This window comes from Saccostrea cucullata, unplaced genomic scaffold, assembly GCF_032062105.1.
Source record: "Saccostrea cucullata isolate Sc308-1 unplaced genomic scaffold, CSIRO_AGI_Scuc_v1 ctg9667, whole genome shotgun sequence".
NCBI lineage: Eukaryota > Metazoa > Mollusca > Bivalvia > Ostreida > Ostreidae > Saccostrea > Saccostrea cuccullata.
In genome coordinates, this window is record NW_026941375.1 from 1 (window position 1) to 27,357 (window position 27,357).

At 34.4% G+C, this 27,357-nt stretch overlaps 2 protein-coding genes and 1 pseudogene across 2 annotated transcripts; 2 read left to right on the forward strand and 1 right to left on the reverse strand.

The window, feature by feature from the left end:
• Positions 1 to 4,957: 4,957 nt before the first annotated feature.
• On the forward strand, positions 4,958 to 7,424 carry LOC134257710 (uncharacterized; annotated as a pseudogene).
• Positions 7,425 to 14,690: 7,266 nt separating this feature from the next.
• LOC134257711 (putative nuclease HARBI1) lies at positions 14,691 to 18,673 on the forward strand. Its single transcript, XM_062740305.1, has 4 exons — positions 14,691 to 14,900; positions 15,782 to 16,112; positions 16,508 to 16,831; positions 18,253 to 18,673. The coding sequence occupies exons 1-4, from the start codon at positions 14,691 to 14,693 to the stop codon at positions 18,402 to 18,404; spliced, it is 1,017 nt and encodes a 338-aa protein (XP_062596289.1). The 3' UTR covers positions 18,405 to 18,673.
• A 1,826-nt stretch (positions 18,674 to 20,499) lies between these two features.
• LOC134257712 (uncharacterized) lies at positions 20,500 to 23,740 on the reverse strand. The gene is made up of 3 exons (XM_062740306.1): positions 23,183 to 23,740; positions 21,348 to 21,570; positions 20,500 to 20,683 (listed from the first exon to the last, which is right to left on the reverse strand). Exons 1-3 carry the CDS (start codon positions 23,586 to 23,588, stop codon positions 20,500 to 20,502), a joined length of 813 nt encoding a protein of 270 aa, XP_062596290.1. The 5' UTR covers positions 23,589 to 23,740.
• Between the last annotated feature and the right edge of the window lie 3,617 nt (positions 23,741 to 27,357).

Sequence of the window (27,357 nt, forward strand, 5' to 3'; positions counted from 1 at the left end):
TTTCGGCGTGTTTAATAAAAACCTCTAATAGGGCTTCCTTTGGCTTATCTCCCTGTAAATTTCCGCTCTTGAGTTGATAAAGCTGCAATAATATAGCCCTCTCCGATTTTTTTTATCTGATGTTTTCTGGAGAGGGCTACAATTCCACAGCATCTCTGTAATGGTGCAAAAATATTTTTAAATACGGGCGACTGCAGGTAGAAAAAGTAGTTTTTACATTCAACTTACTTCTAATAAGACGAGATTTTTATTCACTGTCGACAACATAGCCCGTTAAACGCGAAAACCATGTAAAATAAATCTTGTGTTGATCTTCCACAGCCATGACAGTTCAACGTGTGACGTACCGAGACTTGCGCTTGAAATTTAGAATAACTAAATAAAGCAGGTGTCGGTGTTTATAAAAAATTGTGATGAATAGTATCACTAAACATCGATAAATCATACCATGTGTTATTTTATCGTAAAAAGCTTTATTTAGGCTTAAAATAAGGTAATTCCAAAGAAATCCGCTCCCTATAGATCTTTAATCTCATTGGCTGTCCCAAAATAAAATCTGTCAAGGTCAGTAAACATGGCGGATAAATTTAAGCTGTGATGTTGACATATACGAAAAATAACTGATATATGGATTGCTCTGTATATTTTTGGACTGATTTATGTCTTGGTTAACTACATTTTTGGAGTCAAGGTAAGAAATGTTAATAAAATAGCCATTTGCTGACAATTTGAGTCGAAATCCGTGCGGGAGCAAATCGCTTCCGCAGCTGCACCATTACGGAGATCCTAAGGAGTTGTAGCCCTCTCCCCCCCCCCCCCCCCCAAAAAAAAAGAGGGAGAGGGCTACATTATTGCAGCTAGAGTTGATACGTGTTGGGACTTCTGGTGGCTATAAATTCTGGCGAATTCCCTCCGCATTTTCTTTGGTTTGTTCCACAGGCCTTTGGATCGCTTAAAAAAAATTGTGTGTGTAAAAAAAAATAAAGGTACTGAACTCTTACACTGGGTACCTAATTTCGCTAATAAAATAGTTTTTATTCGAATGCTCTAAAATTCTACTTTCTATTTAAATCTATTCATAGATAAACATTCTTCAATTCTACCAAAGCTCATTCCGAAATTCCATATATTTCTTGAGATATTCTGAAATCAATTTCAAAAATGACCTACTTTCTTTTACTCGACATTAGCTTGGGCCCCTGGCCATTCACATGTAAACAGACGGTGTCTGAAGTGCGGCGAAGAGTTGCATAGTATTTGCAAAATCTTTCAACAATTTAAAGTTGATTTCTTACTCCAGATTGTAACGTTAAGTCCGTAATAATATTCCTTTCGCGAAAAATTAATTTGAAAACGTCTACATCAACAACTACCGCCATGTTGATTACGAATGTAAATGAAGCCATGGTAGAACGAATTTTTCCCGGAATGCATTATATACCTTTCGATTTTCAAAACAATTAGACCGCTAAAATGTTGTTTATGACTTAGTCACACCATATGTTCAAATTAAAGAAAAACCTTGTAAAGCTTGAATGCAAATGAGCAAATATTCATTGAGTTTAGAATAAATTCCGGGGAAAATTTGTCCCGTCGTTCCCGCTTTACAGTTAGTGAAGGCCCAAGCTGATGTCGAGTAAAAAAATTATTGTCAATTTGGGAATTGATTTCAGAATACCTCGAGAAGTATAAGGAATTACGGAATGAACTTTGGTAGTAATGAAGATTGTTTATTTTTGAATAGATATGGATAGAAAGTAAAATTGTAAAGCATTTGATTTAAAAGAATTTTATTGGCGAAAGTAGGTACCCCATGAAAAGAGTTCCATACCTTTATTTTTTTTTCAACACCTCAATTTTTTTTCTAAGCGATCTAAAGGCCTGTGGTTTGTTCAATGGCTTAACTAAAGCATTTTTTGAAATAATTAATGTTAGCTATGGAAAAGATCTTGTGGCCATCTTTGACTTTATGGAGAGAGTTGCCAAGACTGCGCACGATATATGACTTAATGTCGCTGCATTTTTAGCTCTACTGGTCAGAGACCAGAAGAGCTTATGCGATAGTAATGCGTCCGGCGTCCGTCCGTCTGATGTCTGTCTGTAAACAATTTTTCAAAACGCTACTCCTCCTACAATTTTAGTCTGATTTCAATATAACTTGGCACACAAGTAGACTACACTAAGATACATAAAATAGTGCATCGGTTTTTGATTTCGATGAAGGATGTTGCCATGGTTACTAAAAATAGAATTTTCTGAGAAATTCCTTTAAAACGCTACTCCTTCTACAGTTTTGGTCTGATTTCAATATAACTTGGCACACAAGTAGACTACACCAAGATACATAAAATAGTGCATTGGTTTTTGATTTCGATGAACGGTGATGCCATGGTTACTAAAAATAGTATTTTCTAAGAAATTCCTTTAAAACGCTACTCCTTCTACAGTTTTGGTCTGATTTCAATATTACTTGGCACACAAGTAGACTACACTAAGATACATAAAATAGTGCATCGGTTTTTGATTTCGATGAGCGGTGTTGCCATGGTTACTAAAAATAGAATTTTCTGAGAAATTTCTTTAAAACGCTACTCCTTCTAAAGTTTTGGTCTGATTTCAATATTACTTGGCACACAAGTAGACTACACTAAGATACATAAAATAGTGCATCGGTTTTTGATTTCGATGAGCGGTGTTGCCATGGTTACTAAAAATAGAATTTTCTGAGAAATTCCTTTAAAACGCTACTCCTTCTACAGTTTTGGTCTGATTTCATTATCACTTGGCACACAAGTAAACTACACTAATTTACATATAATAGTGCATCGATTTTGATTTCAATGAACGGTGTTGCCATGGTTACTAAAAGTAGAATTTTCTGTGGAATTCCTTTAAAATGCTACTCCTTCTACAGTTTTGGTCTGATTTCAATATAACTTATCATACAAGTAGACTACACTAAGATACATAATTCTGTGCATCGGTTTTTGATTAGTACAAACCAGTAGAGCTACAGTCTCGACAGAGACTTCTGGTTCCAGCTGTTCCGATACGGCATTTTTGACTTTCACAAACGTGGTGATGTCGTATTCAATTATCAGCGTTTTCACATCTAAACCCTTTACTTTTAGAGAATTTAGCACTGGACAGTCAAGAAGGGTCCCACGCCGTTAACAGAACCACTCCAATTCTGCAGTGATGCTTTGTTTTTGACGTGTTTTTGCATTTAGAAGATTTGCGATTCCTGCAGTTTCTACAAGTCTTGTATGCAATGCCGTAAGAAAGACACTTCTTGGTGTTCTTACCTGTAACAGTCACATGTCCTATAATTATTGATGAACGATTAAATGTTGAATAAAAAATTATTTGAGAGGGGGGGGTTATTTTCCGTTTTCCGCGATTAACCGGTTTCACAACAAATTTAGAGTTATCTCTGTTTGTTTTCCCAAATAAGTTATGTTTAGTGAAAAATCCATCTACTTGTAAATATCTATACAATATAATTATGAGGAATCATTAAAATATGTTAAATTTTGAAAATTTACATGGAGGTAGGCGGTCGTAAAATACTATTGTTTGAAGTTCTTTAAAACGGACGAATTCAAAGAACACAATATTTCTGAAACAGAACTATGATTGGAAAAATTTAAAATGGGGCAAAATTATTTGCATGTGTAAAAGGGCGAAAATAACCATGTATACAGTATTGTGAGAGAGGTGTATTTGGAAAAAAAAATAATAATGTCTCTGGGAATCATGATACATTCCAAAGTGTATCCAGTGATAAGGAGAGTGTATATACCTGACAAGCTATTGGAATTATGACCAGTTTCCCTCTTTTGTCATCCGCTATCACTTGTAACAACAATATCAACATCCGAAGGATCTGAAGCGTCGCCACTAAATTTTACATCTTTTTATAGCCTATCCACATATGACATTCTCCTGAAAGTCGCCCGCGTGGCGCAGTGGTTAGAGCGTCTGCTCTAGAGTCGCGATGAAAGGAGTCATCCTTACATCGCGGGTTCGAATCCCACTGTGGGACGTGGAGACCGGTCCTTCGGATGAGACCGTATAAACCGAGGTCCCGTGTCGCAGCAGATGCTGGCATGAAAAAGATCCCTCCCTGCTCAATGACCTGAGTGCCGAGTATAGGACAAAATTTTCAGCTTTCCACCGACAAGTGGTGGCGTCTCCATATGAGTGTACAATTCCCCCAGAGGGACGTTAAACAATATACAATCAATCATTCTCCTGAATATGTTTAATCATTAATTGAACGTTGACGAAAGCTTTGCATTTAAGAAAACCCAATACTATATTGTCTAAATATATATGTTAATCTCTATCTTTAAATTTCTTTTATACCTTTCTGAACACAAAATCTCGGCTCGTGTGGCAGAATTACAAGACTGTTCATCAATGTCCTCCATTATATGGTCGACCTCCCTCTCTTTCTTTTAGTGTTTTGTGATGGATCGTAGGAAGATTGAGTTCTGCCAATATATTATTGACCTGTTGTTTACTTATACCAGCGTTAATCATAGCTGTAATAAAAAAAAAATCAACCTATCTTAACATCTTCGCTAACAAGGGTTTCTGATACGCTACTCTCCTCATAATCACCGAGAAATTCAGGTATTTAATCTTTTTTTTCCTCTCTTTTTGCTCTGGTGAAAAATAAAGAATACTTGTCCACCATCTTAGAAAGTTACCACTTTGAAAATTAATGTATTTACATGATGATGTATTATTTATTATCTACCCGGGGGGGGGGGGGGTATTTGGCTTTAATTAATTGATTTTTAGCACTTGCACTCATGGTAAGTTACAGAATGATGTGTAATATATCTTTTGACAGCAACAGCTAATTAAATAACCTCAATATTCAGGGAACCTCATACTTTATTTTAACAGGGTACACTTTGCCTTTATTGAGAATGTCTTAGATGGCTACATCTGCAGTGCATTCATGGAATATTTTGGAATGGAAAAATTGGAGGCCCCCCCCCCCCCCACTACACAGCATATCCCTCCCGTCTCTTATCAACCTGGTCAATTGAAGAAACGTTCAGCTGGCTATAGTCCATTGGAAGACATATTCTTGAAGTTTACATCAAGAAAGCTAACAAACTAAAATTATGAGATACATAATAACAGACACTAAGGGTAAACTAGTGCTAATTGTAACGGGGACCGTTACAGATGTTCCCCAAACGCTCCCCAACTCCCTTTTGGTGCCATATTCCCTATAAGCTTCATTAAATAAGACAAACTCTATGCATTTGAGACTTTAACAACGTTTACCCAGAAGTGTACCAATTTCATTAAAATTTTAGCATTGCACGCGTGCGCATGTGAATGCACGTGCGTAATGACCATATAATCTTGTCTTCACAATTTATAGATTTTAATATACTAAATATCAAAGTATTTAATCCAAAAGTATTAAAAAATACGCTAATTCAAGTGTATTTTTTATTTTACTCATTTCACGTGCACGCACGTGCTCGGATGAGCATGTCGACCATACTTTCTTGTAGAAATCCATTACATCTATCTATGTTCTAATTCCCACCCCGTTTGGTTGAAAACCAAGGGAGTTATAGCTGTTCAAAGTTTCAGCCAATCAGATTGCAGCGCACGTACATGCACGTGTATGCATGTGCATGATGACCATATCTTCTTGTAGAAGTCCATTATATCTATCCATGTTCCAAATCCCATCCTGTTTGGTTGAAAACCAAGGGAGTTATAGCTATTTAAAGCATAAGCCAATCAGATTGCAGCGCACGTGCATGCACGCGTTTTCATGATAATTGCTTTAATCTTATTGTAGGATATTCTAATACATGCCTATGTTTAAAATTTCAAAGGATTTCGTCAAAAAACAAGAAAGATATTGAGACTTTAGTTTCAGCCAATCAGAGCAAAGCACACGTGCATGCGCGTGAGATCTCGCTATTTTGACCATGTCACCATGTCTGTACTACTAATATATCCTCACATTATCAGTTTCAAAGCATTTCATAAAAAAGTAGAAAAATTACGGCAATATCTATCATATTGGTCATTTCACGTGTTGCACGTGAGCGCTCTTGCAAGCACGTGCGCGCAAAATGACCTTGACTAGGCAAATCTACATAACATGTCTACTGACCCTAAAAAGGTTTTACCTACATCGGATGAACAGTTTACAAGATCATTCCCGGACAAAAAAGTTCCAGGAAGAAGAAGAAAAATAATAATAATAAGAAACAGAGTAAAAACAATATGTTCCCCAACTTCGTTTGGGGAACATAATAATATGGTACAAATGAAAAATTACAATCTACATAATGGGCCTAGTGTTTGTTTTTATTTTTAAATGATAGGACGTGACTGTTGATTGTTAAAAATTGTTAAATTTTAAATTACATTAACTATATGTTCAATTTCATAATTGAAAAGTTTTCTCTTATAGCTTGCAAAATGTGTCTTCAAAAGGAAAAATTTAATACTCTAATATTTTCCTAGATACTGGTCTCTTCGAAACAAATGAAATTGAAGAAATGGAAAACCAAGGTGCCCAGTTACAGGCATGCTACAGTGCAGCAGAGAAAGTGTACATGTGTGAATATGGAAAAGAATACAAAACTTTGGGCCATTTCAAGAGGCATTTGCAAAGTGTTCACAACTGTACCTTCCCTCAGAAAGGCGAAACCACCACTTCTTCCAAGGATTGTGTTGCAGTAACCAGAGCTTCATTCATGAAATGTTCATTAATACTTCGTGACACATACGATGCCTATCAGATGGCAGACGGCACAACAGAATATTCCGTTATGCAAGTTTGAAATGCGACTTGTAGTTGCTTTTCACCATACAAAATATAGATTTTGGAGATGGCTTGCGGATGAAAATGCACTACTTTCACCTTTCAAACCTTTAAGTATAAATGGCATTGCTGTTCCAACACCAATGGGGGTATTTGTGAAAATATTCCCCCAATGATTTACTCGTGGAGATGAATGTTAATGCCATCAAGCAGAAGTTAAGATCTTGAGGTGCTAATGTGACATATGATATTGTTAAGAGTTATTGCGCTTTCAAGTACAGGATGACATTAAACAAAACATTATCCAGCAATGTGGACCACACCTTACAACTAAAGGCCACCAGTCAGTAAAGTGACAGACATCTCCTTGATCATACAGTAGGTACTAAAAGGGCAGCTCAAGAAAATTATATTAGGTCGTGAAGGAGTCTGTGCAAACTTTGTGGATCCCTTTCAAAGGGTTGATCCGACGACATTCCACGAGAGGATAAGTGCACAAAAGCAAAGAGCTAAATTGAACCTGTTTAAAAATGTTCGGTTCAGGATCTTGCATAATATGTCAATTAACCAGATAAACAAATCATTTTATACACAAAGGTCATACTAAATTTTTGTGTTTTAAGTGATCTTTCAGAACTTGTCTAAACTTTTTAATACAGAGATTGGAAATTTTACAATCATTTTTTTACTCACATTTTCCTTTCTTGTCAATATTATTTTTCAAGCATTTATTTCATGATTGACTGAAATTTTGACTGAAGTCTATGACAGCTTCCTTAAATTATCCAGGGACTGTTAACAAAGTTCTAGTATAATATATTTTTTAATCAATAGAAAGAAAAATTACTAAAATATATCATCAAGTAGTGCATGTGTCATTGATTAAATAATATGCATGGTTTGACTTTACTTAATTAAGAAAATATTTTAACTGTAAAAAGTAGTGTGTGTCAAGTTTTTAGCTCAGCTGAGCTGATCTGTAACATTTTCAACTTTTTCGGAAGAACCAATGGGTCATTTTCAACCAAACTTGGTACAAATTATCCTGTTGTTAAGGGAGAGTTCAAATTGTAAACTGAAAGGCTAGATCACCTTATAAGGGGAAATAATCAAGAAAAACCACGGGGGCATAGAAGCTGAAACTTATTTGGAAGCATTCTGGGGTAGTGTAGATTTTAAATCGTCAAAATCATGATCCCCAGGGTTGGGTTTGGCCACAATATGGAATACTTAGTTTTAAATTGAAATACATAGGAAAAATCTTTATTTCAAGAACCACTGGGCCAGAAAAGTTTAAACTTATGTGGAAGCATACTGGGGTAGCGTAGATTCCAAATTGTCTAAATCATGACCCCAAGGATATGTGTATATCTACATTTACATCCTGACAGTAAACATGTTTATTATTTTTCTCTATTGATGCCAGCTATCTGATTGGCTCAAACAAGATCACATGATCAAGTATAAAAAGTTTTATAGACTGAATGTTTCCATTTTAAAATTTAAAGACCTGTTTTTAAAATTGGAAACGTTCTTCTGTGAGCAACAATAGTGCTGACTTCACAATAGTCTATATAAACTGGATGTTACTAAAAACAGATACTACAGCTGCTATTTTATTACTGTGACGTCATAATGACATAACAATGCCGTATATGAGATGATACTGAGTATTAGAAACATTAGACAAAGATTGTAGCCTTTTGATTCGATACAATGCCTTGATATACAGACCTTAGGGAAAGCATAACGACCTCGCACTTCCAGAGATTGGCCTCATCAAAAGGCTATAACTGTATAAGGCCTGCAGATGTATAAATATACACTGCATTCAGTTTTCATGTGACAAATTATATTTATTTAAATGAATTATATATCACATTATCAACTGAATTTACTTCCACTGAAATAAAGGAAAGACGGAACCGGCCTCATTTACTATGAAAGCGTCCCGCCCCCGTCGTGGGAAAAATTTTCATGTGATGTTTACATACCTTTCATGTGATGTTTACATACCTCAGATATCGATGATCTATTTTTCGCTTAAATATTTATATCCTTTAGATATCTCTGGTGTCTAAACTGGTACAGTTTTTCCTTATAGAATCTTAAACAAAAGAGGACGAAATAGTCGGCACTAAACCAAGATCGCTTGCAGCGGACCTGTCAACTTATTCTCTGCCGTTTTGTATTACTTCGATACGTAAGACCTTAGCCTCATTTTCGATGCGACATGAATATTCATCAAGATTTCATTAAGAATGGAGTATTTCTTGCATGTAATGCACTGTATGTAATGTAAAGACTCTGAACTATTCCTTGATCCATGAGTTGGGTCTTTGAGGTAGTGTTGGGTCGGGGGGGGAGGGGCTAGGTGGACTGCTTGGAGGCCAGGGATATTTGGGTGGTCGGGGCAGTTAAGAATTAGAGTAATCTTTTTTCTTCTTTCTCATTTCAAGCTTCTTCATTCCTTCTTTGAAAATGCCGGACGTCATCCAGGCTCTTTGTTGGCATTGAGTTCTGCAGTTAATGACTTTACATGCTTAAGGATTCATCAAAGGTCAACATTTAATGAAGGTCAAGTTGGACGTGAATGGGGAGTACGTGTGTAGTAGTCGTAGTAGTGGTGGTAACTTTTCTTTCCATATAGGAACATATCGGCAGACTGACAGTCTACCGATTTCTCCTCCCCACAAACTCTCTGGCATTAGATGCCCTGGCCAAATTTGAATTTCTCAAGCCAGTCACTAGATGCCTGAATTTTGTGATGTTTAATTTCTCGACAAATTCCTCAGATTTAGTGGCTAGGTTAGGGCCAGATATGGGAACGTTTTTGTCTCTGGCGGACTTGAGCCTTTTCAGTTTGGCCTATTCCACATCGTTAAAAGTAGAGGATCTTGCGTTTCTTTTCGTTTAGGGTTGAATTTGTGAAACGCATTAAATGATGCTTTCTTTATTTTTCAGTCAGGGAGAGAGGGTGTTAAAGGAAACATCAAATTCTTTCGATATTTTGAATTGTTCAAATGATGCAAAAAATGTTTTATGGTGACGATGATTGTATTGATAGATTGCATCGTTTTAAAAACAAGGCTATTCTACGTCAAAACTGTTATGGCCATTTGGGGGATTTTTTTTGACGTCATAACCAGCTTTAACCAAATTCATAAGTATGCCTCTCTTCGAAGAAGTGAGGGCATATTGCTTTGCTGCTGTCTGTCGATCGGTCTGTCGGTCCACTTTGTTTCCGTTCATTTTCTTCACAACCATTGCATATACTGAAATGAAATTAGGGATACAGATTTATCGGATAAAAATCTAGGTCAAGTTCTATTTTGGGTATGATCGCACCATTTTTTACAAAGTTATGCCCTTGGACTTAGAAACTTCCCTGTTATTTGCAGTTTTCGTTCATTTTCTTTGCAGAGATTGCACATACTGAAATGAAATTTAGTATACATAATTATCAGATAAATTTCTAGGTCAATCTTTGTTTTGGGTACAATCGAGCCATTTTTAGCTTATGCGATAGTAATGCGTCCGTCGTCCGTCTCTCTGTCTGTCTAAACAAAATGCTACTCCTCTTACAGTTTGGTCCGATTTCAATTTATCTTGGCACACAAGTAGACTACACTAAGATACATAATTTTGTGCATCGGTTTTTGATTTCGATGAACGGTGTTGCCGTGGTTACTAAAAATAGAAATTTCTGTGAAATTCTTTCAAAATGCTACTCCTCCTACAGTTTTGGTCTGATTTCAATATAACTTGGCACAAAAGTAGACTACACTAAGATACATAATTCTGTGCATCGGTTTTTGATTTCGATGAACGGTGTTGTCGTTTTTACTAAAAATAGAAATTTCTTTGAAATTCTTTCAAAATGCTACTCCTCCTACAGTTTTGGTCCAATTTCAATATTACTTGGCACACAAGTAGACTACACTAAAATACATAATTCTGTGCATCGGTTTTTGATTTCGATGAACGGTGTTGCCGTGGTTACTAAAAATAGAAATTTCTTTGAAATTCTTTCAAAATGCTACTCCTCCTACAGTTTTGGTCCAATTTCATTATAACTTGGCACACAAGTAGACTACACTAAGATACATAATTCTATGCATCGGTTTTTGATTTCGATGAACGGTGTTGCCTTGGTTACTAAAAATAGAAATTTCTTTGAAATTCTTTCAAAATGCTACTCCTCCTACAGATTTGGTCCGATTTCAGTATATCTTGGCACACAAGTAGACTACACTAAGATACATAATTCTGTGCATCGGTTTTTGATTTCGATAAACGGTGTTAACGTGGTTACTAAAAATAGTAACACATGAACGGTGTTGTCGTGGTTAGTAACACATGAACGGTGTTGTCGTGGTTACTAAAAATAGAAATTTCTGTGAAATTCTTTCAAAATGCTACTCCTCCTACAGATTTGGTCCGATTTCAGTATAACTTGGCACACAAGTAGACTACACTAAGATACATAATTCTGTGCATCGGTTTTTGATTTCGATAAACGGTGTTGCCGTGGTTACTAAAAATAGAAATTTCTGTGAAATTCTTTCAAAATGCTACTCCTCCTGCAGTTTTGGTCTGATTTCAGTATAACTTGGCACACAAGTAGACTATACTAAGATACATAATTCTGTGCATAGGTTTTTATTTTGATGAGTGGCAAGGATCATTTTTCAATTTATTGCTGATTTAAAGTCTCAAGTCCCAACTGCTACTTTTCTCTTCCTTTGTTTTAAGTATAAACCAGTAGAGCTACAGTCTCGACAGAGACTTCTGGTTTTAACTGAAGAACCCGCAACTTTTACTTCAATTCGTAGAACGCATGGCGAAGAAACACGGAATGGAACACGAAAATCAAGAATCTATGTCAACACAGGCTTTAATTTAAGGCAATATGAGCTGCATTTTTGAGAATTTTATTTTGCTGGTAAAATGTGTTATTATGATTAATCTGTACATGTAATCTAAACCCTTATGATAAATAAAACCAAAATAAAGCTTAAAAATATTTCAGAAGAAATATTTCTGTACAACCGAATATACAGTATTATATAAGAAATCATTATTGTACAGGACGACAATAATTCAATTTTGCTTCAAACAACGCGTATAAAAAGTTCTTTCATCGCAAATATGAACAACAGAAGTTTATAAATGTTCTAATTTTCTGTCATTGAAATAGTTAATTTCAAATTTACAACATTTTTTTCCTGATGTCAAACATGCAGCTCATATTGCTTTAATTCACGAGAGAAATCCATCACTAGCTATTCCAAAGGCACGAGTGCTGAGTAAAAATCTAAACCTGCACATGGTGACATCTATATGCGAGTGTAAAAAATTAAATTGATTGATTTATATGCAAAATATGAAATTTACGGCGCAAGACTTTTTCGAGCATTAAAAATTTTTTCCACTTTCCAACAATGGTCATTTAACTACCTTCCACTCCCTAAATCTAGATACAATTCAACTCGAGGTAGACGGACGGACAAGGCAAAAACAAGGTACCTCCGAATCTTAGAGGGCATCTTCCTGGAGGGCATAAAACACTGGAGAGGTTCCACATACGTCAGAGTACTGATTTTATTCAGACTTGGTAACTGAACTGGATAGATGTCCCTTAGATAAAATAAACGCACACTTTCTCAATTTTTAGCTCTACTGGTCAGAGACCAAAAGAGCTTATGCGATAGTAATGCGTCCGTCGTCCGTCTGTCTGTAAACAATTTTTCAAAATGCTACTCCTCCTACAGTTTTGCTCTGATTTCAGAATAACTTGGCACACAAGTAGACTACACTAAGATACATAATTCTGTGCATCGATTTTTGATTTCGATAAACGGTGTTGTCGTGGTTACTAAAAATAGAAATTTCATTAAAATGGTTTCAAAATGCTACTCCTCCTACAGTTTTGGTTTGATTTCAATATAACTTGGCACACAAGTAGACTGCACCAAGATACATAATTAGATTTATCGGTTTTTGATTTCCTTGAACGGTGTTGTCGTGGTTACTAAAAATAGATATTTCTGTAAAATGGTTTCAAAATGCTACTCCTCCAACAGTTTTGGTCTGATTTCAATATAACTTGGCACACAAGTAGGCTGCACTAAGATACATAATTAGGTTTATCGGTTTTTGATTTCCATGAACGGTGTTGTCGTGGTTACAAAAAATAGAAATTTCTGTAAAATTGTTTCAAAAGCTACTCCTCCTACAGTTTTGGTCTGGTTTCAATATAACTTGCATGGTACATAAGTAGACTACACTAAGAACATAAAGAGACTTTATCAAGGATCATTGTTCTATTTATTGCTGTTGTAAAGTTTCAATTCCCAATTGCTTAAGTACTTTTCTCTTCCTTTGCTATAAGTACAAACCAGTAGAGCTTCAGTCTCGAGAGAGACTTCTGGTTATGATTATTGAAACGCAGAATTCATTTCGAGAAACTAAATTCACTATATGTCGATGAATTCGTAAGATTGAATGCTTGTTTGTTCAAATGTTGTTAAACGTCCCTTTCGACAACTTTTCACTGATACGGAGACCACTACTTGTCGATGAAGGGCTTAAAATTTCGTCCTATACTCGGCGTGTATAACCATTCAGGAGTGAGGGATCTTTTCCGTGCAACGTCTGCAACACTGGACCTCGGTTTATACTGTCTCATCCGAAGGACATGTCCCCCAGTCGTGTGTTTGAATGACGACCGCCTCTGTTCGTTGGTTAATGTCCTTCTGGAAAATTCTGACCAATGCTCGGCACTCGCGGTATTTTGACACGACAGTTGTGGACCTTTTGGATGAGACCTTCTATAAAAAAAAAATGATTATATATTGTTTAATGTCCCACTAAAGAATTTTTCACTAGTATGGAGACGCCACCACTTCCCGGTGGAGAGCTTCAAAGTTCTGTCCTTTACTCGGCACTCAGGGCCATTGAGCAGGGAGAGATCTTTTTCGTGCCAGCACCTACTACACGGGACTTCGGTTTATATAGTCTCAGCCGAAGGACCGGTCTCCCCGTCCCACAGTGGGATTCGAACCCACGACGTAAGGATCAACTCCTTACTTCGCGACTATAGAGCACCTGCTCTTACCATTGCGCCAAGCGGGATATAATAACCAGAAGTCTCTTTAGACTGAAGCTCTACTGGTTTGTACGTATCACAAATGTAGAGAAAAGTAGCAGTTGGGACTTGAAACTTTACAACAGCAGCCAAATTATATTGAAATCAGACCAAAACTGTAGGAGAAGTAGCATTTTGAAACTATTTCACAGAAATTCATATTTTAAGTAACCACGGCAACACCGTTCATCGAAATCAAAAATCGATCTATAGAATTAAATATCTTAGTGAAATCTACTTATGTGTCAAGTTATATTGAAATCAGGCCAAAGTTGTAGGAGTAGCAGCATTTTGAAAGTATTTCAGAGAAATTTCAATTTTAAGTAACCACGGCAACACCGTTCATCGAAATTATAAATCAATATATAGAATTAAATATCTTAGTGAAGTCTACTTATGTGTCAAGTTATATTGAAATCAGGCCAAAGTTGTAGGAGTAGCAGCATTTTGAAAGTATTTCAGAGAAATTTCAATTTTAAGTAACCACGGCAACACCGTTCATCGAAATTATAAATCAATATATAGAATTAAATATCTTAGTGAAGTCTACGGTTATGTATCAATATTTAATGAATGATTAAAGCTTCATTAAACTGATCATTTTTAATGTGTTATTAAATTCCGTTGTATCAATTTTTTAATGAACGAATCGGTGCATTAAAGCCTCATTAACTTCTCTAATTTTAATGAACCCAAGAGGGCTTCTTTAAACGTTCATTAACTATGGCGGCCAACGTAATGTTTGGCCAGTTGGGAAGAAGGAGGGCTGATAGAGTGTTTAGAGAACGTTTCTCTGTAGAAAACATGACTGACGAGGACATCCGTAGGCGATATCGCTTTGGAAAAGACTCAATTAAACAAATAGTAGAGCTTCTTGATCCTATTATCGGCCACAGAACGAAAAGGTCGAAGGCACTATCAACGGAATTACAGGTACATAACTAGTTAAACAACTTACTTAGTCATACAATGTATTGTCCAGATGAAAATAGTCAAGAACACCACCATATATACCCCCATTTCCTTGTTTCGGTTTGGTTGATTACGTCACATATTGCGTCACCTGACATTATTTACCCATAGATAACCCAAGAATAATGAACCAGGAATAATTCATAATAATTATACATATTTCTATACCTGAAGTGGATTTCTAATAATGTTTTAATTTTTTTTGTTTGATTATAAACAGCTGAACCGTGACGACAAAATTCTTGATTGATTCTAAATACGAGTTATTCCCCTTCACTTATCAAGGCATATAGGTGCCAAGAATCCCCTTCCACATGACAATCTAATTTCTACCCATCATTGCATCAACACGAAATATATTTACGTAGACTGCCTTTTTTAATTTTGCTTGTAAGTAATTTTCTGTAATCACCACCCCTAGTTTTTGATGAAAAATTATGCTACATACATTTTTTTTTTAATTTATACAAAATTTTATTCACATAAGTGAATGGGATTGGACAGCAGGCAAAGCGTATTTTAGCCCTCTCCCTACATACATGATACTTTTTGTATTTTACTAGAAACACTTGAGAAAAAAATAATTTCAATTAAATTCATTTATTCGGGGGGGGGGGGGGGGTGCAAAAAAAGACATAAAGGAGGGGGATATATTTAACACTATAAATTTTTTATCTGTTGCGTGAGAATAGTTTTTCTAACATAATATCTATACTACACATACAGTATATTTTCGAAATTATCGGAGAAAAGTAAACATGAATCCATGCAGTTTGCAGACCAGAAACGCGATTTATAGAATGAGTCTACAAACAAATTCCTTTTTTCTTTAAAAAAAATAGATTTTGATCGCCTTGAGATTTTATGCCAGTGGAAGTTTTCTTCAAGTTCTTGGTGACACAACCGGCGTCGACAAGTCAACCGTCTCTCGAATCGTTGTGAAAGTGTCACAGGCGCTGGTATCTCTTGCACCCAGATTTATTAAATGGCCAGTAGACGAGGAGCTAACCAGAATCAAGAGTGAATTTTTTAAATTAGCGGGCTTTCCAGGTGTTATTGGATGTATCGACGGAACTCACGTGAGGATCCAAGGACCGTCAGAGAATGAACCAGCATTTGTAAATAGGAAGGGCTACCACTCAATCAATGTTCAGGCAATATGTGATGATACTGGTATGCAAAAAATGAGATTTGATTTAAGATATATTCTTTTAGATTCTTTTAAAATACTTTAAAGAGATTTTCTTTGAAATTACATTTACATCATTTCAATGATTTAGAATTTTTCGGAAATATTTTCTGCAATAAGAGCTCGAGTAACCATGAATAACCGTTGAATACCCCCCCCCCCCCCCCTTCCTCCCCGAGGAAACTTGCATGGTCAGATTAAAATGAATTGAGGAGAGTACTTGTTTAGAAGTGTGCAAACGTTTTCTTTTTGTCAGATCAATAGATATTTGAATCACATTAAATGATTTTTAGCACAATCTGCTCAGCAATGCCCCTTTGCCTTAAAGTAAAATTCATGGACTCACCCAAGCTGTAATTATTGCGCTTTTTTGATACAGGTAAATTTACCAACATCGTGGCAAGATGGCCAGGTAGCACACATGATAGCCACATATTTAACATGAGTGGAATAAAGCAAGATATTGAGCAGAACTTCCGTTCAATCAACGATGGCATCATTTTGGGCGATAGCGGGTATGCCTGTAAGCCATATCTCATGACACCATACCTCCGACCCTCCTCTCAGGCCCAGGAGCGCTTTAATACAGCGCACTCTAAAACACGTGTGACCATAGAGAGGACTTTTGGTTGGTGGAAACGACGGTTTCATGTCCTTCACTCCGAAATCAGAATGAAACCAGAGAGAGTGTGCACAATAATTGGTAAATATATATATAAAATATATTAATGCAGAATTGTCATTTTATATAATCAACTATATCTACTTTGTACAGAAAGAAACATGAGAAAGAAGTAATATAATTCAGAGAGTTGTACGTAGTTCCTAGCTTTCAGGATCTTGCTGGTAGATCAAGGAACAAGGATTTATGGCATATTGTAACTGTTTTTGCAAATATGCATTGTTTGATACCAAACTTTAAGGTCTTGATCTAAAAAATTACGAGACATTCTGAAAGGGTAGAGGTCACACGTTAAAAGAAAAATCTGTCATCTCACATTCAAAAAAACAAAAAACAAACAAACAACAAATGTTATTAAATTTAAAGCAGGTCAAATTTCATGGCAAAGGTCAATAGTCAAAGGTTACAGTATACATACAGTATACACACATGAAATGTTAAACCCTTTATATTTAGCTTTTGTTAAACTATATTACAGGCACCTGACAGTACTTATTTTTCTTTTAATAAAAAATATACTCCCTACCTAATAATAAACCTTTGTTTATCATTATGTCAATCTGATTAAAATCAGATCTTTGTTACGCTCCGAAATTCTGATAGTCGCTACGACATATAAAAAAATCGGGGGGGGGGGGGGCGGATGGAAGATCTAATTTTAATTAGATTGATTATGTATGAGTATATATTTTTTTATTGAAAGAAAAATAATGGCAGGTGCCTGTGTACTATTTGTGCATTTATAACCGAGAGAAAATCTCACAAACGAATAAAATTACATCATTTATAATGGTTGTTGGTACAGTTGATTAAAATCAAATCTATAAAGCTATAAAGCATATAAAATACATTTTAATGTACAAGTATGTACGATATTTGTTCGAAAAGTTGGTGGACTGATTCAATAAAATTGATACTATGAAGTCTATGCTAACATTTATTTAAGGAACATAAAACAACAAAAGGCGAGTAAAACTACATCGATTGTTTGAAAAAGAAACCCTACCCCTTTCTGAGGTAATTACAACCCCTTAATCGTTTGAAAATTTCATCTAAATTTTACGATAAAATTTCATAGAACTTATAATTGGGGTTAAAATCGCAAATTTTAGGTACATTTGTATTATACCACATGGATGAATAAACTGCATTTTTGGATGACAAATGTTCATGTAAAAAAAAATTCAGCTTACACACTTAAAAGAAAACACGTAATCTTTGAGGTTGCGCCGCCTTGACATACCGTTGCTCTAATAGCATCAACAATTTGTTAAAATCTTTACATATTATGTTTATTTATACGAAGAAAAATGATTCTAATTATCGATAAGTGTTTAAAATTCATTGATGTATCTTAAGTGATTTCAATTTTATGGCTCTAGTCCACGAACTTTTCGAACAACCCTCGAATTTCATTGTTCACAAATAAATTTCACTTTTAGGTGCTTGTGCAGTTTTGCATAACCTGGCTATATTGTACAACGAGCCACCGATGGATGAAGATTTCACTGTCAATGGAAATATACAAGGGATTTACAATGGACCCGAGGACGGAAAGAACATCAGGAATTACATAACTCAACATTATTTCTAGATAGGGCTTAAACTTCAGTGACTTGATATGGGGTACTCCTGTTCTTTTGATGTGTAAATGTTATGTGCCTATTAATTAATATGATTTTAAAAGATGAAGATAGCTTGTAAACCTTCTATATGGAGCCTCTGGACTACATGTATACAATAATCTTTTTGGACACCGTGAATAGTTTTCGTATTTAAAAGTGCTGATTTAAAATATATTATAAATATATACCTTTTCTTTATATTTCATTTTCAACTTAGGAAAAGAAGTCAGATAACTTTCTGGAGACTATAAGTGATTAATTTGATGGCTGTTATATCTATTTATTTGATCATGTATGATATATATAATTTTTTTTTGTTGGCATGTAATGACCTGAAAACAGGAACAGGAGAAATGTCTTTATGAATGGAGTGTTAAGATATAATCATTCGCAATCACAAAAATAACCCAATAATATTTAAAAATCACAAATGTCAGGCATATATGATACCAACTGTTTATTCACCTTTAAGACAATTTCACACATAACAGATTAATAAAACAATTGCTTAAGACCATTATACAACCCTTTAACAAATTTGTGTGGTGGCCCATATAATTCAAGTGCAATGACATACAACAAATTTACAAACATTACAGGGGTGAAAAATAAATGAAAACTTATACAACATTATTCAAGAATTAAAACAAAATGGGGAAATTACTCAAATAATAGAAAAACTCAATTTGCAAAGTGAGGGTTTGTTAAGGACAGATGATAATTCAAATTGATTGACTCAAAACACAAAAGGCTTTGAGTAAAACGGTATATGTTTTAACTTCCGGTAAACAGTTAAAATTGTTGACAAAGGAAACCCTACCCCTTTCTACATAGGTAATTATAAAATATGTTTAATCGTTTGAAAATTTCATCTAAATTTAACGTATAAAATTTCAAATAGAACTATTTATAATTGGTACTTTACAAATCGCAAATTTTAAGGTACATTTGTATTATACCACATCTTGGATGAATAAACTGCATTTTTGGATGGCAACAAATGTTCATGTTAAAATAAAAATTCAGCTTATACACTTAGAAAGAAAACACGTAATCAAAACCAGAGTTGCGCCGCCTTTACAAACCGTTGCTTGAAATTAGCATCAATGTGCCTGCGGATCAATTTGTTAACAATATAACTATTACATATAATTATGTTTATTTATATGAAGAAAAATGATTCTAATAATCGTGATATAATAAGTGTTTAAAAAATAAATTGTTACAATGTCCAATCTTAAGTGGTTTCAATTTTATGGCTCTAGTCCATGTGAACTTTTACGATACAACCCATATTCATTCGTATTTCATTGTTCACAAATATTTGCTTGTGTATTTTTTGCATAACCTGGCTAATTGGAAATAAATTTTTACGAGCCACCGAGTGTGGATGAAGATTTCACTGTCGATGGAAATATACAAGGGATTTACAATGGACCCGATTTGTTGACAAAGGAAAGTTTCAAGATTTTAACTTATCAGGAATTACATAACTCAACATTATTTCTAGAAATCAAATAAAACTTAAACTTCAGTGACTTGATATTCTTTATAAAATTATAATGTTCTTAGATTGATGTGTACAATGTTATGTGCCTATTAATTAATATGATTTTAAAAAAAGATTGCAAGATACAAAAAGCTATGTAAACCTTCTATATGGAGCGATATAAAGTTTACTCTGGACTACATGTATACAATAATCTTTTTGGACACCGTGAATAGTTTTCGTATTTAAAAGTGCTCAAAAATTAAACATGTTGAATATATTATAGAAAAAATATATACCTTTTCTTTATATTTCATTTTCAACTTAGGAAAAGAAGTCAGATATATACTTTCTGGAGACTATAAGTGATTAATTTGATGGCTGTTGTAAATTTATTTATTTGATCATGTATGATATATATATTTTTTTCTATCTGGCACCTACCGACTCCCGTACCGACTGTACAGTACATGTACAGGTGCATATTAGATGGTGTAGTTTTCAGAGTTCATTCGCATTTATAAATGTAATTTATCGTATATTACTAATTCAGTGATGCATGATTCGTTTATTCATTAATCTTCATTGGGTAAATCTAATTCCAACCGCAATTTTTTGTTCATTAATTGATAATAAATAGTTTGCTCCTGTATCTTCTTCTTCTGTTCTACCAAAACTTCGTACTGCATTCTTGTAACATCTTCGGGCCTTATTCTTCTACGTTGACTACGATCAGTTGGAGTTCTCGCTGTTTTGGAGCTAAAATGTGTAACAGGTCAAGAGTAAATTCAATTTTACTGTAGTGCATTCGGGATAATACGGAAGCCAATTTAGGACTATAAATATATTTTTAAAATTTGATTAACAAATTTTCGAATTTGTTATAACAAATTTAATTCATTATAACAATTTCTTTCAAATTGTTATAACGATTTTAATCTGTTTTAACAAATTTGTTGAATTCATTATAACGAATTCAAAAATTTGTTATAACAAATTAAATTCCTTCAAACAAATTCCAAAGTTTGTTATAACGAATTAAATTCGTTTAATCAAATTCAATAATCAGAGCTTATAGAAAAATATATATGAATTCGATATAACGATTTGTGGAATTCGTTTTAACGAATTTAATTCGTTATAACAAATTATGGAATCCGATTAAATGAATTTAAATCGTTATAACAAGTTTTAGAATCTGTTAAAACGAGGTTAATTTCAACTTATGTTATCCGATATAACATAACTTGGAGCAGTTTACGCTTTATAAACCGCGAGAATTCGTTATATCGGATTCAAAAATATTTTTCGATAGGTCCTAAATGGGCATTCGTAGGATAACAATATTCATTGTAAACTGAATTACATTTTTATGATTTGTGGTAGCTTGTAAAGAATTTATATTAACAATTTATTTATTTACATATTTGGCTCCATGTTTGTCGTCGCAGTCGTAGTTGGCTCATCTGTCGCAGATACATGCACTTCCGCCGCCACGGTTACCAGATTCTGTGCTACATGTAGATCAGAACACTCATTTAACTCTCCTTCGTTGAGTTTATTGCTTGCTGTCGGAATGAGAAGTTCCGTAAGCATTGACACAGTTTGTGGTGATCCCAATACCGGTATCTCTATGTTGCCTTCGTCTGTTCAGAAAAAAAAAATTATAGATCTAATACAAAAAAGAAATTCTGCCGCTAATTACCCAGAATATATTTCAAATACTACAAAGTCCTTGGAGGGCTATAGACTGCATAAGGAGGGTGGAAAGGGGTTGGGTGGGTTGATTTTCAGAGTAAACGAAGAAGTAGCCTTAGACACCCCCCTTCCCCAATGAGAAAAACAAATCCCTTTTAATACTGTAAGAAAAGTGATCTTTTTTCAGTTAGAAAAAACATATGTCGATCCCACCCCTCCAATAAAATAAGATTTTCAGTTCTGTGCAATCTGTTTTCTTTTTGTGTGTGTCACTGTGTGTGTTGTGTTTGTTTGCTTGTCAAAAAAATGTCCAAGTCCTTCATTTCTTACAGCTGATTGTGGACTTTGATCCCCTGAAAAAAAAAACAACATGAATATGCCCCCTGAAAGTTAACAAAATTAACACATATGGCATAAAGAAAATTCCATCATTAGATAAAAAAAATCATGACGAAACCTTTTAATGAAATAAGGTAGACCACCAACTCAAATATTTCATGTAAGTAATGTGCTAAAATAGCTAAGGACCATCGTCGGAAACCCACGACCAATCTCGCATATACGCTTATATTAATTGTCCGTGGGTTTCAGACGATGAATTCATAAGGACACTTTTAATTGTCCATCACACGAAAGGTGGCGTTGTTAGTACGATGACGTCATTTTGTGAATGAATGTTGAGGGAGTTAGGACTGTTTTATTTTGCCTGTGTGTCGATCATAGTTGGGCTTGAAAGAAGAGACTCTTGTGGCTTTCTGTTTGGAATATTTAACTGAAACTAAACGAGGTAGAGGATTCTGATTCAGCATACCGATGCATATATTTTAGCTTTTCCTTGTGACGTTTACAAATTACTGCAGTGATATAAAAACAAAACAAAGGGAGAATACTGGATTATGTATGAAATGACTTTTCACAATGTTTGGCCGAAATAGTTTTTCACAGCTTTCAGCTTTAACTACTTTACTTTAGTGAGTGAAACCAAAATTTCTCTTATAAAGTTATGTTAAGATGTATTATCAATTATAGAATCAAATCAATCGTTGTCATTTGCACACAATAGAGTGATTGACTTGAGAAAACAATTAATTTATATACCTACTGCCCAATTCATAATTTGATGATAAAGGACCTCTTCGCAGGTATAGAAAATGTTTTGATATTATTACATTTAATTTATACTTTATATGATATTGATAGTTATTTTGGTGCATTTACACAATATTTCTTCTAGGGTATGTGTAACGTAATAGATCATTTTGCAACTTAATTCCGATTGAACGTGTATCTAGAATACATCACCTCACCCCCTCACCGAAAAGAAATAAGACCCTTACAAATCAGTCAAGTATAATTGCTTTTATTGGTCGATATAACATTTAATATACGCAATTCATTATTTTTTAACCTACAATACTACATTTTTTCTTAAAATCACAAAACGTGAAGGGGGGGGGGGGGCAAACAGCCTTTCAATTAACAACCCCCCCCCCCTTGCGCTATGCCTTTAATTAGTATCTAATATACTGTGTTTCTTACAAGTTAGGAACTCAAACCTACCAGATGCCTGAGTCTCGAATCCAGACAATCCAGTAAAGGTTGGAGAATCTTTATAGATGTCGATAATTTTTTCGCTAACCGTCGACAAAGGTTTGGCGCAGGGTCCTCCTCCCGTTCGCCTCTGTGAAAGTTTGTTGTTGCTAAATTCCTTTTTTGCCGTCTGGTGCATATTCGTCCATTTGGTTTTAATTTCTTTAGTTGTGCGACAGGAAACCCCTAAGGCATTAATTTGCTCAGTGATGTTGTCCCAAACTTTTTTCTTTTTCTCGTTGGTAACGCTGTTTGTGAGTTTGCTATTAATGATGTCAACATTTCTCTCCACTAGATCAGCTAAAAGTTGAATTTCACTTGAATCGAAATTTTTTCCCCGATTTCTATTGTTTTTAAATTGAATTCCATCAGTCATTGTGCAGCAGGAGTTTTTGATTTTCGATGAAATGACGTTTCTTTATGATTTATCCTTTTAGACGCTCGGAATGGGTTAAATGACGTAATTTTTTAATTTTTGCGTCATGATTAAAATGAGTTCTAATTTGGCGGATTTTTAAACTGGTTTTATTATAGGTTATTAGTAAACAAAGGAAACGCCCACGGAAGTGGTAACGCAATGCATTACGGGACATTTTTTAATGTTAATAGACCTTTAATGAATTCTTAAATATTTAATGATTCATTAAGTAATAAGACTTTAATAAAGGTTTTGTACAACACTGTAATAAAGGTTTTGTACAACACATTTTAATGACTATATCTATTAACTAATGTATATCATATCATTAAGAATTTAATGAATCATTAGGCAAATTGAACCAATAAATTCATTAAATTTAATGAACCGTTAAAACCTGTAATACATAAACAAAATACGTATGCTTTTTAAAATAGTTTTTTAATTGGGTATTTTGGGAATTTCGCCCATTAAACAGTCAGATCCAGTAAGTCCCCCCCCCCCTTGTTTGTAAAATTTTTTTCGTCATTCACTATTGAATAAATGACATTTTCATTCTCACATATATTTTTCCTGTCGTATTTGAAATAGAATTCTGAGCAAAACAAAACTGCGGTGAGCTGCTTGTATCTAGGAAATAGTGAGAGACATAAAGTAAGTTTTTCTTTTTAAAGCAAACTCTTATAAATTCCAAAGATATATGTCACCTCAAAGTACATAGAAGTTGAAAAATTTGTCTAATTAGATTATTTTTTGGAGACCCCCTCCCCGTGATTTGAATACTGTAGATCACTTAATTTTCGCGACACCTTATTTTCGCGAGATAGTCATTGCCTCTTAATAAGCGAGACAAAATTTTCGCGAATTGTGGTCATTGCTCTGTATAATCTTAAGGAATTTTATTATACGCGAGAATGAAATTTTCGCGAGCATACCGTCTCGCGTAATTACGCGAAAATAAAGTTCTCGCGAATAAAAAGTGATTTACAGTATTTGGAAACGATGATACATATATAGGCATCTATATTAATTGTTATAAATTTGAATAAATATTTTCAAAAATTGAAATTTAAGTAATATGTTGTGATTGTTTTGTATAAACATATAAATTTTATAGAGAGAGAGAGAGAGAGGAAAGAGAGAGAGAGAGTGAGAGAGAGAGATATTTGGTCTTAACCGATTCCGTCGTAGCCCTTCACTCTCCCTATGCATAAACCTGTGTCAAACAAATTTTAAAGTTTTAATTATTTAATATACTAGCTAGTGTTAGTAACGCTGCTGAGCGAACGGAAAAATGGAAAGAACGTTTTAAGGGTTTGAAACTGCGTGTAAGTTTGATACTAAATTTCGGTTTAATTCGCTATATAAAGTAACTTGGTTAATTGGCATTAAAACAGCAAAAGGTTTCCACTTTGTTTTGAGAAACTAGATTTTTCTTAATTTGTCAAAGATTGCAGGAATGTCCCGGGGCATCTTTGTATGGGGTACTCAGTTTGACTGCTAACGCCACTAAAAGAAACAAGACTGTAAATTATGTTTTACAGCTATAAAATATATATGTACTGAATTTTTTTAAAATTTATTATTGACAAATTAATATATTAAATTTATTTTATTAAAACAAAATGACCATATATTTGGTCCAAAATTATGTGTAGGCATTTGCCATTTTGCCTTAATGTACGCTACGCCACTGGATTCTTCTGCATTCAATAATCCAGAAGGGAAAAAAGAATTGGATTACATGGTCAGTGCCTACTGGTCCCTGCTGACAAAGCAGGTAACAAATTGTCTTCGTTTGTAAGGCTCATTTTATAAATTGTATTTTGGAAGAACTTGGATTTCCTTGAAACTTTGTGATCCAACTCCGCAAAGTTAATTTTTTCTGAGGAAGGAATTCTTCAAAAGCATATGTCAGTTTTGAATATTTTTAATATCCTAAAGAACAAAAACGAAATTGAATTACCATATCCGTGTTGGATTCCAAAACTTCATAAAACCCTTACAAAGAAAGATACATAACGGGTTCCATTAAATATTCAACCCTCACTAAGGTATAAACAGTACTTAGTGAAGGAGAAACCCTGAGAGTATTCAAGAAGTGGTGTAAATCAGATATGGATACTAAAAAATTCCAAGGAATTTTTAAACAATTTAAGATCACAAGCCTCTACCAAAATAAACAGCTTAAAAACTACGACTTTTCAACTTCATACACAACAATTCTCCCATCGTATCAAGCCACGGTCCAGAGTCCGCATGTAGCTCTCCAGAATGGGATACGGTGCCATTCCCCATGTTAAATTAAACTTCAGGCTTTTTGATATCATTGACAGCTGCTTTTTCAATAAAAATGGACCTCGTAAGTTGGCTTACCTGGTCATTGGTCATTTGCAAAAATTATTTTGTTAATAAACAGTCTGATTATCGGCCGCAGCAGCGGCCGATCTATTTGTGGTTGTGTTAAAAAGTGCACATGGGGAAATGACAAATGAGATGTTATTACAATGTATTTTATTAGTTCATTAAAATAATTCTCATATGATAACATGTATAAAATCAGGAGTAAAATATTATTAAAACTTGCTTTAAACTAAGTTTTAATCGATATTATGTTTCAATTTCCTTATCATTTCGCATCAGATAATTGATGATTTATGGTAAAATAAAAGAATTTAGAATAGGTACTCCCCATCCTGGTGTGTATAAGATACGAGAGGAAATAGTCATGATTTTCCGGATATTAATGACTGGTAAAAGTGCATGGTGAATAAAAATAATTTAAAAGTTGTTCAACTAGTAAAAAATTGTTTGAATATACTACAGCTGCGAATGACACGAAGATTATTTTTCTACATTTTGCACCGCGCCATGCAGCATAGCCTACACTGCAAAAACCATATGGGCACGTGTTATCACGTGATAAAAATTCAGGGTATCAACATGTGGTTAATCTTCAGAGGCCTACATCTTCATTTTGATCACAATACTTTCTCATATTAATCATTTACTTTTTTACATCGATAAATCCATTGGATGAGCAATTGCGCATGCACAAATATATCTATTTAATTTAAAAAAAAATTTTTTATTTATTTTGCTTTGAAGACGGCCTGGAAAAAAAAGATCACTATTTCAGCTTTGAATATCTTCTGCTTTCCCTGCATGAATGCTTTTTTAACATTGTGAAAGCACTTTTTTGAAATGCTAAAAAAAATTTTAACGACCGATTTGATGCTTTTCATCAATTTTACTTGTATTCTTAAGTTGACATGAAAGAAGTGCTTGAGTTTCTGATTGACAATACATGTTTTTTTCTGGATGCTTACTCCTCCATGGCACCTGATTCCACCTCTGGTGTTTTGGATGTCATGTTTGCTCTGCTGCTATTTTGTATTGTTTTATGGACTTTTTCATCATGAATACTGTTCGTTATCTCCATATGTTTCACCCACAGGACTTTGGATCGCCTTTAAAAAAATGTGTGTTAAAAATATATAGGTATGGAACTCTTACATTGAGTACCCAATTTCGCTAATAAAATATTTCTTAATCAAATGCTCTAAAATTTTACTTTCTATTTAAATCTATTCATCATCTACCAAAGCTCATTCCGAAATTCCATATACTTCGCGAGATATTTATATCCACGCAACAAGTTGCGTGAGGTATAATGTTTTTGACCCGTCCGTCAGTCAGTCAGAGTGTCAGTCAGTCCGCTGCCCAC

Bases quoted from the DNA above. Each gene is read 5' to 3' on its own strand.
- LOC134257711 (XM_062740305.1), top strand. From the start codon at position 14,691: ATGGCGGCCAACGTAATGTTTGGCCAGTTGGGAAGAAGGAGGGCTGAT. The intron at 16,113-16,507 runs GTATGCAAAAAA...TTTTTGATACAG, and splicing joins GGCAATATGTGATGATACTG to GTAAATTTACCAACATCGTG. The intron at 16,832-18,252 runs GTAAATATATAT...TTTCACTTTTAG, and splicing joins GAGAGTGTGCACAATAATTG to GTGCTTGTGCAGTTTTGCAT.
- LOC134257712 (XM_062740306.1), bottom strand. From the start codon at position 23,588: ATGACTGATGGAATTCAATTTAAAAACAATAGAAATCGGGGAAAAAAT. The intron at 21,571-23,182 runs GTAGGTTTGAGT...TTTTCTGAACAG, and splicing joins ATTCGAGACTCAGGCATCTG to ACGAAGGCAACATAGAGATA. The intron at 20,684-21,347 runs GTAAATAAATAA...TACACATTTTAG, and splicing joins ACAAACATGGAGCCAAATAT to CTCCAAAACAGCGAGAACTC.